General features: G+C 35.0%; 1 protein-coding gene across 15 annotated transcripts in view; it reads left to right on the top strand.

Annotated features, from left to right (window-relative positions):
• The window catches only part of LOC127878214 (casein kinase I-like), a 79734-nt gene that overhangs the window by 27219 nt on the left and 35639 nt on the right, over positions 1-16876 (top strand). For all 15 annotated transcript variants that reach the window (XM_052424716.1, XM_052424714.1, XM_052424715.1 and 12 more), the window contains one exon: positions 9688-9836. In XM_052424716.1, coding sequence (XP_052280676.1) covers positions 9688-9836 — 149 coding nt within the window. The remainder of the gene's footprint in view (positions 1-9687; positions 9837-16876) is intronic.

Here is a 16876-nt window from a genome sequence, read left to right on the forward strand (position 1 = left end):
TTGAATGATTATAAAGAGTTATATCAAATTTAGTATTTCCCTAATCAGTGGACTTTTCATGTTGAAAAAAAGGCTAATGAATTTATTTTCCCAATTTCATGAAAATGCTGATAAAATTCCCAATTTCAAAGCCATGGGCTATCTTCCCAAAAAGTGGAAAAAAACCCTGATATATATATATAGGCTACAAATGATTTGTATGCCATTAACAAACTTCTAAATAAGGAATTTTGTTATTATAGATATTATTAAATGCCACGGTAGACTTCACTTCTAAGTATTTCTGAAACATCAAAGTTTTAAGAATATTCATTATAGTTATACCAGTCTAAAAATTATTTGTTGACTACAGGCCTTGCATCTACAACTCCTACCCAGGCTACCCAGCAATTCAAGGAATAATTTATTTTTGTTATACACACTGTCACACTTCCAGTAGGTTGAGGGTGGGGGGCTTAAGAGGAAACACTTTGTCCTGGAAGTCATTGTGTCTGTCTGTCTCAAAACTAAGGACTGTAACTTTTCCATGCATTAAGTAGTAGAGGGTTGAGAGGGATGATAGATGTGCTGTCCACATAGTGATTGAGATTCAGGGCTTAAACTCAATCCCACAGGCCTGCGTAAACGCAGGCGTGCGTAAACGGTTCAGAGATAATTCTTCGAAATGTGCCAGTTTTTGTATAACCTTTTTTGGAAAAGGAGTCTGGTACAATTGGGATTTTTTTATTTGATAAAATGGCAAATTTGGGAATTTGTTATCAACAAAATGTACCAAAGTGGGATTTTTATCCACAAAAATAGACACATGGGGACAAAATCATATAAATTATTGTTATATACTTTGTTAGATGTTTATAAAAAACAATTTAGATATAATTATCATTAGACACTTCTTTCTAAAAATTTCTTTCTTCTTTTTTTGGGAAAATGGCAATTTTTTTACAATTATGGTTTGGGATCAGTTGTTTTTGCTTTTTGATCAGGTCTGTTTAACTAGCTTGAAAATATCAGATAGAAAAAGTGAGCAGAAGTGGGATTCTTAATTGTCATACATGTTATGATGAGAAGTCGATATTTGAATATGTTAATATAAAAAAGTTTGACACTTATAATTAAATACAATTCATATTTATTAAGCATTTTTCGTCAGACATGATGCATAGAAAGACCTCTTGGGCATATCTGATTTGCTCTTGAATGTTTTTTGTGGACAAATGGCAAAAATATGGTTCTTCTCCAATAAGTATGAACTTAAGTAAAAATTCAATTGGTTTTGATGAGACTAGGTGCACATCAAAGTTTTCTAATGTCATGAAATCCAAATAAAAACTGGTTAGATGCTTTTTTATTGTATAAATATTTAGGACATTAATAATTGAAAAAAATGTTGTTGTTTATATCCCTGATTTTTGGTCTGGTATTTAATTTGCCCTACTATCATAATATTTTGGTTGGCAAATTTTATTTTTACTCAAACACACAAGTATTGAATGGACGAGTGCAAGTTTTGAAGGCTGAATTTAAAATGATATCCCTCTAAGACACCTGGGACTGGTTCTACCTAGGAGTTGAAATTGAGCAAACATCATAAGTTATAAACCAGTGTTCATTCTGGGCCAGATTGCCGGTGGGCCAATGGCCCATCAGCCATAAATTTAGTGGGCCATTTAAAGATTATGTAGGGGCCACCTGGTTGCAGGATGTATGATAACTTCCAGCTGCATGTCTATTCAGAGTACAAAATGTACTTGTCCGAAAATTCAACAGCCGTTAAAAATGTAACTTTTACTATGCTTTTTACAAATGTCACAAAACATTAAATTATTTTTGTCATCGTACGAAAACCAAGTAAATTTATATTACCAACCTTTCTGGAATTTATGATCTTCTTCATTTTCCGAAGGTTTCAACATTTGTTTGCTTTACCAGCAGACGATGTAGGCCTACTCGCTTCGGCCGATGCATCTGCTGTTTTGCCATCATACTGATCAGAATTCCTTTCACTTTCCCTTGTTTTTTTGTTTAAAAAATGTAGGAGAGTTCGTCTCTCGCTGCTCTCCTTTTCTGCTTTAGGCTTTGACATGTTTAAACACTTTATTGTTTCTTAAAAATGTTTGAAAATCGCAACAAAATATGTTGACAAACGTTTCAACACTTTCTGATGACATATACACAGTTTGCTGACATGTGACATCTATAAACCAATGGAAGTGCAGGATTCAACACAGTGCGCCCGCGGTAGCCAAGCAACAGTTATTTTCCACCTACATTTCGACTCAGCAGACCCGTGTTTAGAGTTCTCAGTACGATTCCGTCGCTTTGTTTTTTATAATAAAATCTCCCACTGATATAATTTTTATGGCGCCTATTATGTATGGGCCCGAATGGCCCACTGATATTATTTAGATTGCGCCCATTAATGTTTCGATGCGGGAATCCCACAATGGCGCTGCCCAGAATCAGGCTTTTTCCGCTCCATTTTGGGAATACGCCACACTGGAATTTTGGGAATTTCGCGTCGTGAAAACCCCCATTTTGGGAAAAAAATTATTCGCAAAAATGGCTCAATTGGGACAAATTATCGCATGTAAATAGTGTTTCTTATATTTCCAAGAAGCCGTTAACTGGTAAATAACGACTATTTTGATAACTTATTATTAAAATTTTACAAAGTATTATGGTATGATGTTGTTGTTTTTTTTTTACAAAGTATTATGAACATGTGAGATAAGTGCAGGTTTTTTAATCTGAATTTGGGGAAAAGGCCTGACCTTTTTTGAGGTGAAAAAAATCGTGTGAAGCGCCGGATTTTGAGGAAAATAAGGAAAGTCTTAAATAATCATTAACATATTTTACAGTTTTTTAAACAAATTCAAGGCAACAGATAATTTAATTATGCAACACTTTCTATTTTGTACACTGGATCAGGTTAACTTATATATTTTAAGGTAAAAAAAAAACAATTTTTTTTTTTTGAATTGGGAAAAAAAAATTCAATTGGGAAAAAAAAACAGATTTGCATTGGGAATGGGGCCGAATTTCGGACCTGTGGCATAGGGCGGAAAAAGCCTGAGAATGAACACTGATAAACATAATGTAAGCTGAGTAATATGATGAGATGCCGGCTTTAATGATATTATTAAATATTCTACTATGTGACCTTACATTTAAATACAGAGGTTTTATTACTTTGAAAATAATGGTTCTTTTAACTCTGAGTTGCCATAAACAAACGTAAATGAGCTGGTTAAAATTACCTTGAAATTGGACTGACTGCTTTAAACATAAGTTTTATCAAATAAAATTTGTTTATGTTCTTAATTTATGTAATTATGTTCTGTTATTAGATTAAATATGATATTTTGAATATACAAGAATTATTATTTTATTTCCTGCTTTTGAACAAGGAATTTCTTTCATATTTAATGAACTGTTGAAAGCTGAGAGGTTGTTGGCGCTCCAACTTTAACATAGTGAACATACTACTTGAATTAACTTGAGTTTGTTTACTACTAAATGCTCTTACTTCATGCTTGTGTAACCTTTTGACCCCAATTTTTTGCATCAATTATGGACAGTTCAAAATATGGGTTCATCAAATTGGGTCATCTTTCTAAATGGCATTTTTGTGTGGCTTTGGTCATATGAAATTGGTAAATGGTGGGGTATAAAACATGACTGTAGATACACTATTTCCTCTGGTCTAAAACATAATTAATTAATTACTGTTTTTGTTGTCTAAAAAGAAAAATAGTTGATTCATGTTATCAATTAAACTGATGAATATTTGGAATGCTTCAATTCTTGCTGTAATATTCCATTGTCCATTATCTACATGCCTTCAAGGTATGATTGTATCAGTAGTCCACTACCATCCTTCACAATAAAGAAATAAGGCAGCCAATATATCAAATACTGCTGAGATAGACTATTGCAATATTGTCCATCGACCAGGAATACAAGCAGTTTTGATGCCCTTATTAGATTGGTTTTTTCATTAGCCATTTCTTTGAAGCTGGGGAGAGCTCCACATACACAGATACTCATTCCTTGGAGAGAAGGGTTTTAAAAGAGAGAAGGGGTGGGGGTGCACGTCTATATTTACACATCTATGCATTGACAATCATTTGAGCTCACATGAAGAGAAATTCGTTCTTATGTGATAAACATGCAATTCTTTCATGTATGTGAAAAACATGCAAGTTTCCATGGTCTCACAAGATGACAGGGTAGACTGCGCAGGCTGTTCTGGAGCTATGATTGCCTCATATTGCATTGAACCCATTTAAGTATGAGGTGGGTCATTTATCAATGTGGAAGGGGTGGTGGTTACCACTTCTATTTATTGACACCCACACATCTGTCAGAAGAGGAAGAGGAGGGTCCGATTTTACCTTGCTAAATTAATTAAGCAATACTTATATAATATTTCATTGACCCTCATCTATCAATTGAGGAGGTTGATTTAAGCTGACAAGATAATTGTTGAATAAACATCCCCCTTATACCATTGGGACAATTTTTTACCAACTTTATTGTGGCATGCAAAATGTTATGAATGCTGGTTGCAATGTGGGTATAGGCATAGTAACACAGGGTTGTCATTATTAACCGATTGCCGATCGAATTCATCGGTTAAAATCGCCAGAAAATCGGTTGTTTTTCCCGAATCTTTAAAATTGCAATCGGAAGTTTTGATCATGCAAACCGACAATAATTGACGCGGAATAACCGTACTATAGTAGAGCGACACCCGGTCATTCAGTCAGTCCATTAACTCCGCCTAAGAGCTACTGTTTTCAATGAATTTCTCAGCGAGTGGCCAATATTGATTTTTCCAGCTGTCAATCAAATTTTTGGTAAGCACGTCAACCAATCAGCGCTCAGGCAGCCGAATATAGCCAACCCCACGTGAAATTGTATCAAATAGCTGTACATTTCACAGATTATTACTGACCGTATTTCAACGAATGTTGCACTGTAGAGCGTAATTAACTAGTTTTTTTAGTTAGAGAAAAGGTTTCCACATATTAAAAAATGCTCTTCGATTTTCTACCAAAATAAAAGATATTAGCGACCTCTGCGCTACAAAGTTGTTATTCAGCATCTAAATATTTAAGTCCACGCTTTCTCCGAGGAAGAATGACGTGATGTTATACATGAAGTCTAACTTTGGTGTGATTTTCATCTGTACATGAAAAACACGAGAAATGGGTCTCTGTTGCTAGAATTTTCTTAATTTTCCATGAATAATGAAATCTGAAAAAGATTTCAGATAACACATTTAATTATACGCATTTGAAAATACTTCAATTAAATAATGCATTTTGTTATACAAATGGTCATAACACATAATGTAATAAGTAGGTAAATAACGTGTTTTGAGATTGCCAAACTATGCATACATATAGGTCTTCATGCATGAATGACCTGACAAGTTATATCATAATCTGGAATGAAAAGTACTCGGTAAAATTTAAAGACAGGCGCGTTTTTATTCTCAGAAATTCACTTTCACTTTCGCAAACTTTTCTGAAAGGAGGTACCGTACATCAGGGCTCGCGCTAGGGGGCGATGTGAGCGACTTAGTTGCTTTCTTACGCCAAACTTCGCCTAAAATTTAAGAAATTGTAGATAAAAAGCGACTTCCAGTCTCCTCTCACCGTAATTTGTTAACAAATCGTCACTTGGACCTCCAATTAATCCGCATGTATTCTGTTTTCTAATACACGGGACGTACAAATCACAACAGTAGAATGGGTCATTCTCTTCAAAAACTCCGCTTTTAATCGCCATATGGGGTAATTACTAATAGATAATCCACTGAAAAGAGATAGCGTGACGGGCGTATCGAATCACGTTACACAGTAATGTTCGCTGACACAGATGTACCATGAGAAATTCTCAGGTAACTTTCCAGTCTCCAAACTGTGTAGTTCGGCGTCCAATCGGTAACAAGAGTGCGTATGAGGGCGGGGTAACTAGTGACCATTGTTTTGATTGATGCAGTCATGAAGTAAGCGTTTATCGCAGATTGATTAACAGGGAATCACAGTTTTACCACTTACGTAATATACAACGGTATATAAACAGTACATTAGAGACGGTGTCGGGCATCATTATCACACCTTTTTACCGCAAACAATTACTGTAACTGTTACTAATGAAAAGTTAAATGCAAATGGTGAGCGATCAATTACGTATGGCAAGTAAGTTGTGAAAACAATATCCATTAAATTGTTTATGTGGTAACAATTTCATTTCCGTACAAGTATATTTCATCACGCCCATTTATAGAACTGAATTACACCATTCTTCCACAATCATGTAATAATATTTGCTACTACAAATCTCAGCGTAAGAGCGCGAAATTGTTGCTGACGTCTGTCAAACTCCACACATGAAAAGCGTGGAAAGCGTGCGTGTTAAAAAAGACAATGTGCTGTAACTAAATATAGACGCGCAACTCAGTACATGCAGTATTTTAGAATGAAAAATTTACATCGGCATTAATGCACACAATGAGAAAATATTGACTCATTGAAACTAAAGAAAAAATACGTCAATTTACTAATTATAAATTAAAGTCACTCGTATACTGGACTATGGGTCAATGGATAGAGTTGTAACATGTGTGTATCCAGCGATGAACACATACGGTAGCGATAACTAAAACATTCATTGAAATAAAAATGGGACTTCCAACTGTTTATGTCTGGGACGTCCAAAATTTAAGGCTTGGATGTCAGGACTTCCAAGCTTTTGGAAGCGCTTTATGAGTTGTAAACAAATCAGTAGTGTTGATACTTTTATTCCATTTATTGTTTACTTTAAGTTCTTGGTATACATGAAATATTTCATTTAACATATGTTTTGTTCATATGTTGCAAACACACATTAACAAAGCATATGTTAAACGTAATATTACTAACATAAATATTTATCTGCTCTAAGATTATGTTGGCTACAGCTTCATAAACATATTATCTTTGAAATACTTTAGTCCTTAAAATATCATATATATTTACATCAAAATGGATTGAATATAGAGCTAGTAAAATTATGGTTATTTATCTGTTGTGTCTATTATTACTTGGTTCATTAGATCTGCTAGAAATATTAAGATACACAAAAGATATATTATTATGTGTACTACAGTGGTATTCTGCAATAATGTGATACACATATATGTGTGTTGTAACGCCCTACAGGCAAACCCCACTTCTCCCTGAAGTCTCCTCACTTCTCCCTGAAGTCTCCTCACTTCTCCCTGAATCAGTGTCCAGGGAGAAGTCACTTCTCCCTAAAATTTGAGCCCAGCGTGAGCCCTGTACATGTAACAGTTTAGATTGAGTGGTTGACTTGTTGTAATTACTAAATATAAACGGTTCTCAATGCTCTCAAATCCCGTCACGTGATTCACGCATGTTCAATGGGAATTCCCCAACCCACAATTCAATTTGTATATGCACTTGCGTTAAATGGCGGACGACATTCAACGTCAAAATTGGGCGTAATTTGGTTTTGAAAAAAAGAAATCGTAATAATACTCAGGGTTTTTTCTGCCTATTTTGGGAAAAGGAGTCTGACCAAATTGGGAATTTTTATCGACAAAATTGTCCATTTTGGGAATTTTCGAGTCGATGAAACGGTCAATTTGGGAATTTTATCATGCTTAAATAAGTAAGTGGTTTTACAAAAAAAACATGTTTTTATTTGTTATTTTGTCTTCAAAAACAAACACTGGTAACAGGCAAGTAAGTCACACAAGTCACAGCATGATTTTTCTTTGCTTTCTGTCTTTTGCATTTGATGAACTTGAACTTGGAGACTGAACAACAACTTTCTTACTAGGCTCCGAAGAAGAATTATCGACCGAGTCGGACAATGGAACAGCCATGGGTATTTCACTTGCTTGCACTGCTTGTTCGGGGTTACTAGAGGGAGTAGAAGATTCAGCGATTTTCGCAAACATCGACGTTACGTCGAACATCCTTTTGCATCTCTTTTTCTTGTTTTTTTGCTGTAGTACTTATCGTTATGGGAAGCCATGCTTGAAAATAGGCGTCTACAGATTTGGACTAGAATGTGTATTGTGCGGCTCTATATACTTGTTATAATGCGGAACAGTTCGAACCTTATCGCTGTCAATGTTGGCAGATGCATCCGGCAAATACACCTAAAATCTGAGTCGCTAAAGGCTTAATTACGTCGCGGATGAAGGGAAGTCACTCTTTCGATATAAATTATGTTTACTTTTTACGATTTTGAAAGATTTTTTTTTTTTGGAATTTGGAAATATGTAATCAAAATTCGATTGGGAACGGGTCCGTTTGCTTTGGGAATGCCTCCGTTGTCCGGAGGCGCAGACAGTGCAGAAAAACCCCTGATACTGGATTATCGGGTAATGGATAGAATTGGAACATGCAAAGATCTATCAATATAATATGTTTTTACATTGTACAGTATACTAAAAATGTGAACATCTTAAAATTTTCTTTTTTTTTGAGACCTCATTTTAACTTTTTATGCTCTGAGAATAGCAGTATTTTGTCCCTAAAATGTCTAGAATTCGTTTTCGGTCGGGGGGCTTTGCCCACCTGACCTCCCTACCAGGGCCTTGCCCTGGACCTACAAGGGGGCTTAGGCGGCCCCCTTGACCCCCGGTCGAATCGGTTACTTTTCCAAAATAATCCTTTGTTTACAATCATAATGACAACCCTGTAACATAGACCAATATTAATGTAGAATAATGGCCAATCAGTTATGCATGTACATGCTGGTAATGAACATTGTCCCAGTCTAACTATGGAATTAATTCCATTAGTGAACCCATCCCATACACATATTGGTATGTTTTTGCGGGGTTAATTCAATTTCTTGTTCCTTTGTCATACATGTGGAATCTTGTAAAGTAAAATTGCACAATGGGAGTGACATAAAATGAGATGTGAAACATTTTACAGTAGTGTTCACCTTTTGGATGTTTTATTTTGTGTAAATTGTTTTTTTGTATTTGAACATTTCTATGTCTAACATCAACATATTAGATTGACATAAACTGAAATGGTATTGAAATGTATATATGCGTGGGCTATGAGTACATAGTGTACAGTGTGATTACGCCTAGTTTCACAGACAACGGCAAAAACTGTATCACAGTGTGAAATGAAAATCTAAGCCTTGAAAGTATTTCTGGATGATAAGTCAGCATTTTGTTTATTGGATCCAATCCCAGGCGAATAGAAATATTTCTTCCACAATAATATTTCCTGTCCTATTGATTTCTCTGCTGTGACGCATACATTTCGCATTCTCAACATTGTAAATATCGCGCTAGATTTCAGTCCAATTTCAAAATATCTGCCTGTTAGAATGTTTATATCTTTTCATTGACGCTAGTATTGTCAGGGCTTCATCTGGCTGAAATGTTTGCCTCTCCATTCCAAAATTCTTGTAATTTGGACTATTTTGTGGGATTTATTTAAGAGAAAATGGCAGCCCGTTAAAATCTTTATATGGTCAAATGGGTAGCCTTTGCCAGAGTAAGCCCTGGTAGTTCCAAATATTAATTTAAATTTCCGCGAAATACATTTTAATTCAACGATTAAAACAATTTATTTTCAATATATATTTGTCATGATCCCTCTGCTATCACCCAGTAATGAATGCTTGGTAATGTTTCAGAGGGTATACCAAACGTGTACTACTTTGGCCCATGTGGGAAGTACAACGCCCTTGTGCTGGAGCTACTGGGGCCGAGCCTTGAGGACCTGTTTGACCTCTGTGACAGGAAGTTCTCCCTGAAAACGGTCCTCATGCTGGCAGTTCAAATGGTAATATGTCCTTCAATATTGTGCTAATTATGAAATGTCCTTCTAAATAGTATAAATAGTGATAGGTCCTTAAAAATGGAACTTGTGTAATATATCCTTGACAATGGTATCAGTCATAATATGTCTTTGACTGTGGTTCTTATGGTAATATGTCCTTGACAATGGTACCAATGCTTATATGTCCTTGGCAATGGTTATTGTCCTTGACAATGGTACCATTGGTTATATGTCCTTGACAATAGCACCATTAGTTATATGTCCTTGACAATGGTACCAATGCTAATATGTCTTTGACAATGGTTATTGTCCTTGACAATGGTACCATTGGTTATATGGCATTGACAATGGTACCATTAGTTATATGTCCTTGACAATGGTACCAATGGTAATATGTCCTTGACATTGGTACCAATGGTAATATGTCCTTGACAATGGTATCAATGGATATATGTCTTTGACAATGGTGATATGTCCTTGACAATGGTACCAATGGTTATTTGTCCTTGCCAATGGTGCCAATGGTTATATGTCCTTGACGATGGTACCAATTGTTATATGTCCTTGACAATTGTACCAATTGTTATATGTCCTTGAAGATGGTACTAATGGTAGTATGTCCTTGACAATGGTACCTATGGTTATATATTATTGATGATGGTACCAATTGTAATTTGTCCTTGACAATCGTAACAATGGTTATTATGGAACCAATGGTTATATATCCTTGAGGATGGTACCAATATATTATGTCCTAAATATTGGTACTTACGGTTGTATGTCCTTGTACTCCTTGACAATTGTACCAAATGGTAATTTGTCTTTGAACATTGTACCAATGGTTATATGTCCTTAACCATTGTACCAACAGTTAAATGTCCTTGACAATGGTACCAATGGTTATATGTCCTTGACTCCTTGACAATTGTACCAATGGTTATATGGCCTTGACAATGGTACCAATTGTTATATGTCCTTGCCAATGGTACCAATAGTTATATGCCCTTGACGATGGTACCAATAGTTATATGTGACGATGGTACCGATTGTGATATGTGCTTGACAATTGTACCAATGGTTATATGGCCTTGACAATGGTACCAATGATAAGATGTCTTTGACAATGGTACCAATGATAATATGTCTTTGACAATGGTACCAATGATAATATGTCTTTGACAATGGTACCAATGATAATATGTCTGACAATGGTACCAATGATAATATGTCTTTGACAATAGTACCAATGGTTATATGTCCTTGACAATGGTATCAATGGTTATATTTCCTTGATGATGGTATCAATGTTTACGTGTCCTTGACAATGGTACTTCTGGTAATATGTCATTAAAAATTTTACTAATGATACTAATTTTAAAATGTCCTTGGAAATGGTTCTTATATTTTCTTATGTAGGGCATGTCTTCCATGTGTAACATCGTCCACTTCAACATCTTGTTGAAATGCATGTTATTTGAAAACTTTAATAGGTGCTGATCATATTGTGAACGTACAAACATTTAGCAAATTAGAAAGATTTCCATCATCTTTTAATAGTGATTTAGAATCTTAACTGCAAACATTATGGAATTACCCCAATAAAAACTGTTTAATTGCATCCTTGGTAATGAAGACAGCAATTTTTTTCCTTCTGTGTAAAGTACCGGAAAACGGCACTTTCCCAATCTGGGAAAAATTACATATTTCCCAAATGAAGGTTAAATTATTTTTTAAATGAACTTTAATTAATTTACGTATGAAGCTCTATGGCTAGAACCTTAGTAAATAAAATGTTAACAACTTGACATCAGTTATTCTCAATTTTAAGGTATTTGTAAGCAAAAAATCAAACACACTAATTTCCCAATTTAAAGATTTCACAACGCATTTTTCGCAATTTCAATTTTTTCACGACTCAATTTTTCCCAATTTTGAGGTTTTCACGACTCAATTTTTCCCAATAGACAGGTACGGGTACTTTTCCCAATAGGACAAAAAAATCGCTGGAAGAAAAAAAGATTTAAAGATGTATTATTTGATGTCAAGTTCTCAAAGGTGTTTATTTGTATGCCTTTTTAGCTCACCTGAGCACAACGTGCTCATGGTGCGCTTTTGTGATCGCCTTTTGTCCGTCGTGCGTTGTGCGACGTCAACATTTGCCTTGTTCACTCTCTAGAGGCCACATTTATTGTCCAATCTTCATGAAATTTGGTCAGAAGATTGGTTTCAATGATATCGTGGATGAGTTCGAAAATGGTTACGTTTGCTTGAAAAACATGGCTGCCAAGGGGCGGGCATTTTTCCTTATATGGCTATATATAGCTATAGTAAAATCTTGTTAACATTCTAGAGGCCACATTTATTGTCTGATCTTTATGAAACTCGGTCAGAAGATTCATCCCAATAATATCTTGGACAAGTTCTAAAATGATGCCGGTTGGTTAAAAAACATGGCCGCCACGGGGCGGGGCATTTTTCCTTAAATGGCTATAGTCAAACCTTGTTAACACTTTAGAGGTCATATTTGTTTTCCGATCATCATGAAACTTGGTCAGAAGATTTGTCCCAGTGATATCTTGGATGAGTTTGAAAATGGTTTTGGTTGCTTTAAAAACATGGCCACCAGGGGCGGGGCATTTTTCCTTATATGGCTATATATGGCTATAGTAAAACCTTATTAACACTCTAGAGGCCACATTTATTGTCCAATCTTCATGAATTTGGTCAGAAGATTGGTCTCAATGCTATCTTGGATGAGTTTGAAAATAATTTTGGTTGCTTGAAAAAAATGGCAAGTTCCAAGGGGCGGGGCATTTTTCCTTATATGGCTATAGTAAAATCTTGTAAACACTCTAGAGGCCACATGTACTGTCCCATCTTCATGAAACTTGGTCAGAAGATTCATCCCGATAATATCTTGGATGACTTCAAAAATGATGCCGGTTGGTTGAAAAACATGGCTGCCAGGGGGTGGGGCATTTTTCCTTATATGGCTATAGTAAAACCTTGTTAACACTCTAGAGGCCACATTTATTTTCCAATCTTCGTGAAACTTGGTCAGAAGATTTGTCCCAATAATATCTTATCTCAGGTGAGCAACTTTGGGCCTTTCAGGCCCTCTTGTTTAAGAGGTTTGACACCCCGTAATACACATCTTGTAAAAAATCAATCTACATTTTCTCCTCTCAGACTTCTCTTTAATCACACCCTTGTGTATTATTCACAGAAATTTTCTTTAACTTGCCTGGTTTTCAGACAAAAACACAAAAAATACTTGCCGTGTTGGCTATTTTGGGAATGATTGAAATGGAGACCACCTAACTAGGGGTACTTTCTTACTGTGGCCTTCACCTGGAAGGTGGAAATGATACTATGGCTTACTTTTGATGTCAAGAATTACTTTGGATTAATCATTAGAAGATTTCGTGAAATGTTTCTTACTGAATGCTGTCAGATGCATTGTTATGACAAAAATGAATAAGGTTGGACAATAACTATGGTTGATTTTCCTTTATTTTCAAGATTTCTGCTGGCAATTAAGATAAAATAGTGCACTTGCCCTAGAACTGAAATCTCCCAAGTTGGTCAAATTGAACAATTGAATTTCACAGCCCTGAACGGAAATATTCCTATGTTAATGGTTCTTATGGTACTTGGTCCATGAAAATGGTTGAAATGGTGATTTGTCTATGAAACTTGTGTGGAAATACTCACAATCTCATATGCAGGTATTGCAGGACTTACCCAAGTCCCTAGATCCCTGTCCTTCAAAAATATTTATTGTAGTCTTGTAATATGTAATTACATCATTTTGTGATTTCTTATAGTAAAATGCCTCTGAAATCAGTTCTCGCGTTTGAAGTTGGAATTTTAAAAATATAGTGACAAGTCCTAAATAGCATTGAACATTGTCATATGGTAATACATTATTGAAACAGTTCATGTGGTATTATGCCCTGGAAAACAGTTCAGCCACTCAAATGGTAAATAATATACACTTGAATATCATTCAACTGGTTTTATTTCCTTGAAACAACCCAAATGGTAATTTTGTGTTCATGAAAGCAGTTCAAATGAAAACATGCCCAAGAGAACAGTTCTGACCTTTCAAATCAAAATTTGTTCAAATAGTAATATTTCCTTAGAAACAGTTCAAATGTTAATTTTTTTGTTGAAAACAATCATAGCATTTCAAATGGTTAAATGTCCTTGGAAATAGTTTTGACCTTGCAAATGTAAATGATGTCTTTTGAAATAGTTCTCATGCTGATACATGTTCATGTTTGTTTTGAACCTCCACTTTCTTTTCTGTCTGGAGTCTCTCCTTAATATCACATTACTATTGGTGTGCATTAAATCATCACTGATATTAAATGTAACTGTGTCAATGTTTTTCCTGAGTAATTGGCAATAGTTCTTATTATGTTAAAGGGTTACATGAACAGGTGTTGAACATATCAATGTTTAATATTGAGGAAGAAAAACATTTTATGCATTGAAGGGGTGTGATTTTTCCGCGGATCAGGTTGTCCGTGGCCCTGGAAACCTCTCAGCATATTACATTGCTAGATTCTGCCTAAGCATTTTTATACCCCCACTAAACGAAGTTTAGGGGGGTAAATAGGAGTGAGCTTGTCAGTCGGTCGGTAGGTTGGTCTGTTGGTCTGCCGGTCCGTGTCCGCTCTCTAATTCAAGTAGTTTTCATCCGATCTTCACCAAACTTGGTCAGATGTTGTATCTAGATGATATCTAGGCCAAGTTTGAACATGGGCCTTGCCGGGTCAAAAACTAAGTCACGGGGTCACTTAGTGCGTTTTTAACATTCAGCATGTTGTCTGCTCTCTAATTCAAGTACTTTTCATCAGAGCTTCACCAAACTTGGTCAGAAGTTGTATCTAGATGATGTCTAGGCCAAGTTTGAACATGGGCCATGCCGGGTCAAAAACTAGGTCACGGAGTCACTCAGTGCGTTTTTAACATTGAGCATGGTGTCCGCTGTTTTTTGTGAAGAAACATGCAAAATATTCTGTGTCAATGAGGCAAGTGGGGGGTATTCATCACGTCATCGACAAAGCTCTAGTTAAAAACTGTTCTAATTTGTTTTTTTAAGTACCTTATGTAAAAATCTAGAAACTTTTGCCACGGGTTTCTTAAAGTAGACATAATGTTAATATAAAATCCATAGTACAGCTGCTGCTGTTTATATAAGGCTTCTTATTTTGTATTTACCATAATACTGCGAAAGATTATTATTTCCTAGCTTGAAATTGAATATTTGCACATCTCGTATGAACAATCGATATAAGGCTAAATCCTACTTGGGCCATAGTTTGAACATTGGTTCCCGTGAGAGTTCCATTTGCAAGAATCTTATTGTAATGCTATATGCTATATATCATCAATGTAAACTGGAGAATGCTATGGTTTAAAAATCAGAAAACTTAAATTATTTCTGTGAATTAAAAAAACAAAAAACATCTATGGTTATTTGAGTCTACTTTCAAGTGTTATTGCATTAGTGCCAAAGAATTCAATGTTCAACATGGCACTTGAATTCTTAATTAAACCAAGACTACAAAATCCATTAGGTGCATTATAACCTGTCAAGTATATGTATGCAAATTGCAGTATGAATGTCCCTTTAAATTGTGCCTATGGTTGTCATGGTTAGAGCTGTGCTTGTTTGATCATTATTGACAAGTAACATGTACTGTCTGGATAAAAGGTCATATTCATGTTCGATAGTAATTATATACATGTAGTAATGATATATTGTTATTCATGTTTGGTTAGACCTTGTCAGATTTGCTAGATTAGGTTGGATTTTCCAAAATAATAATCACATAATAATCGTTTGACATTTTAGGGCTTTTTTGTCCCTTGGGGGACTTTTTCCCTTATGTTGGAAGAAAATCGTATAACTATGGTCATTTTGTTTGGGAAAGAGCTTCCTGACTGATAAATGAAAAAAGTGGGTTAAGATCTGTTGAAGAATAAGTAAAGTATTGTTTACTTAATTGATTTGGCTTTTTAACAGTTCTTGCCATTGTTGGAACGAAGCCCTTAATTGGTAAATCCCCTTATTTATCATACATTTTTTGCTTTATTAGTTTAACCTTTACCACTTGAATGTGTTTGCTATTAAATTGTATTCACAAAATAGATTTCTACCTATATATGTCTGATATGACATACATTTAAAGATCAAATTATAAATATAAGTAAATTCTTCTTGAATGTTTTTATTATTCGAATCATAGCATAACAGTCATACTTCAAACACAATTAAGGAAATGACTTCCAAGGCAAGTGCACACAGGAAAACCAGTGATGAGTACATTGGGTGTGTTCAGATAAACAAGTACTGCATGTTAATTTGTTTAAGGAAAACAAGTCTGATCGTGTCTACAACTGTGAAATAGTCACACGTCAGGTCTGAGTGGTTTCTTTTGTTAGATGCTGAATGCCATTCGCCATACCATACATAGAACTATGAATGTATTTTTAGAGCTGACATGGCATACGATTAATACTGTAGGTACCCACACTTAACGCGTCCTCCTGCTTAAACAATTACACTTGTCATGCTTATATATGCGTAAACATACAGTGAGGCTATATTTGAATAGGATATGATACTTATATGTTTAAATATAGCCCCACAGCAAACCAAATAAGCACTTACATAGTGTGATTTTCTAATTTATTTACATAAGTTGTATGTCCACAGACATGTTTCTTGTCAGTAATTGATATTTGTTAAAAAATATAATTTTAGGTAAAAATAAGTTTATAAATTTGTAATTCATATGAAAGCTTTATGGGATTTACTTGCATGTAGCAACATGCATTTTAATTGTTAACCTAGCTGTACACAATAAAATGGACTATATTCTTAAACATGACTACATGTTTGTTTTTGTAAATTGTGTAAATTTTAATTGTTGTTAAATGTTTTGCTTCTGTTTATTTTGATAAATTTGCCTCACTGTTCTAAATGTTTGTTGTCAACCAAAGCAGACACGAATGTCATTACAGGATCA

The sequence above is a fragment of the Dreissena polymorpha genome, chromosome 4 (assembly GCF_020536995.1).
Source record: "Dreissena polymorpha isolate Duluth1 chromosome 4, UMN_Dpol_1.0, whole genome shotgun sequence".
In the NCBI taxonomy this organism is placed as follows: domain Eukaryota; kingdom Metazoa; phylum Mollusca; class Bivalvia; order Myida; family Dreissenidae; genus Dreissena; species Dreissena polymorpha.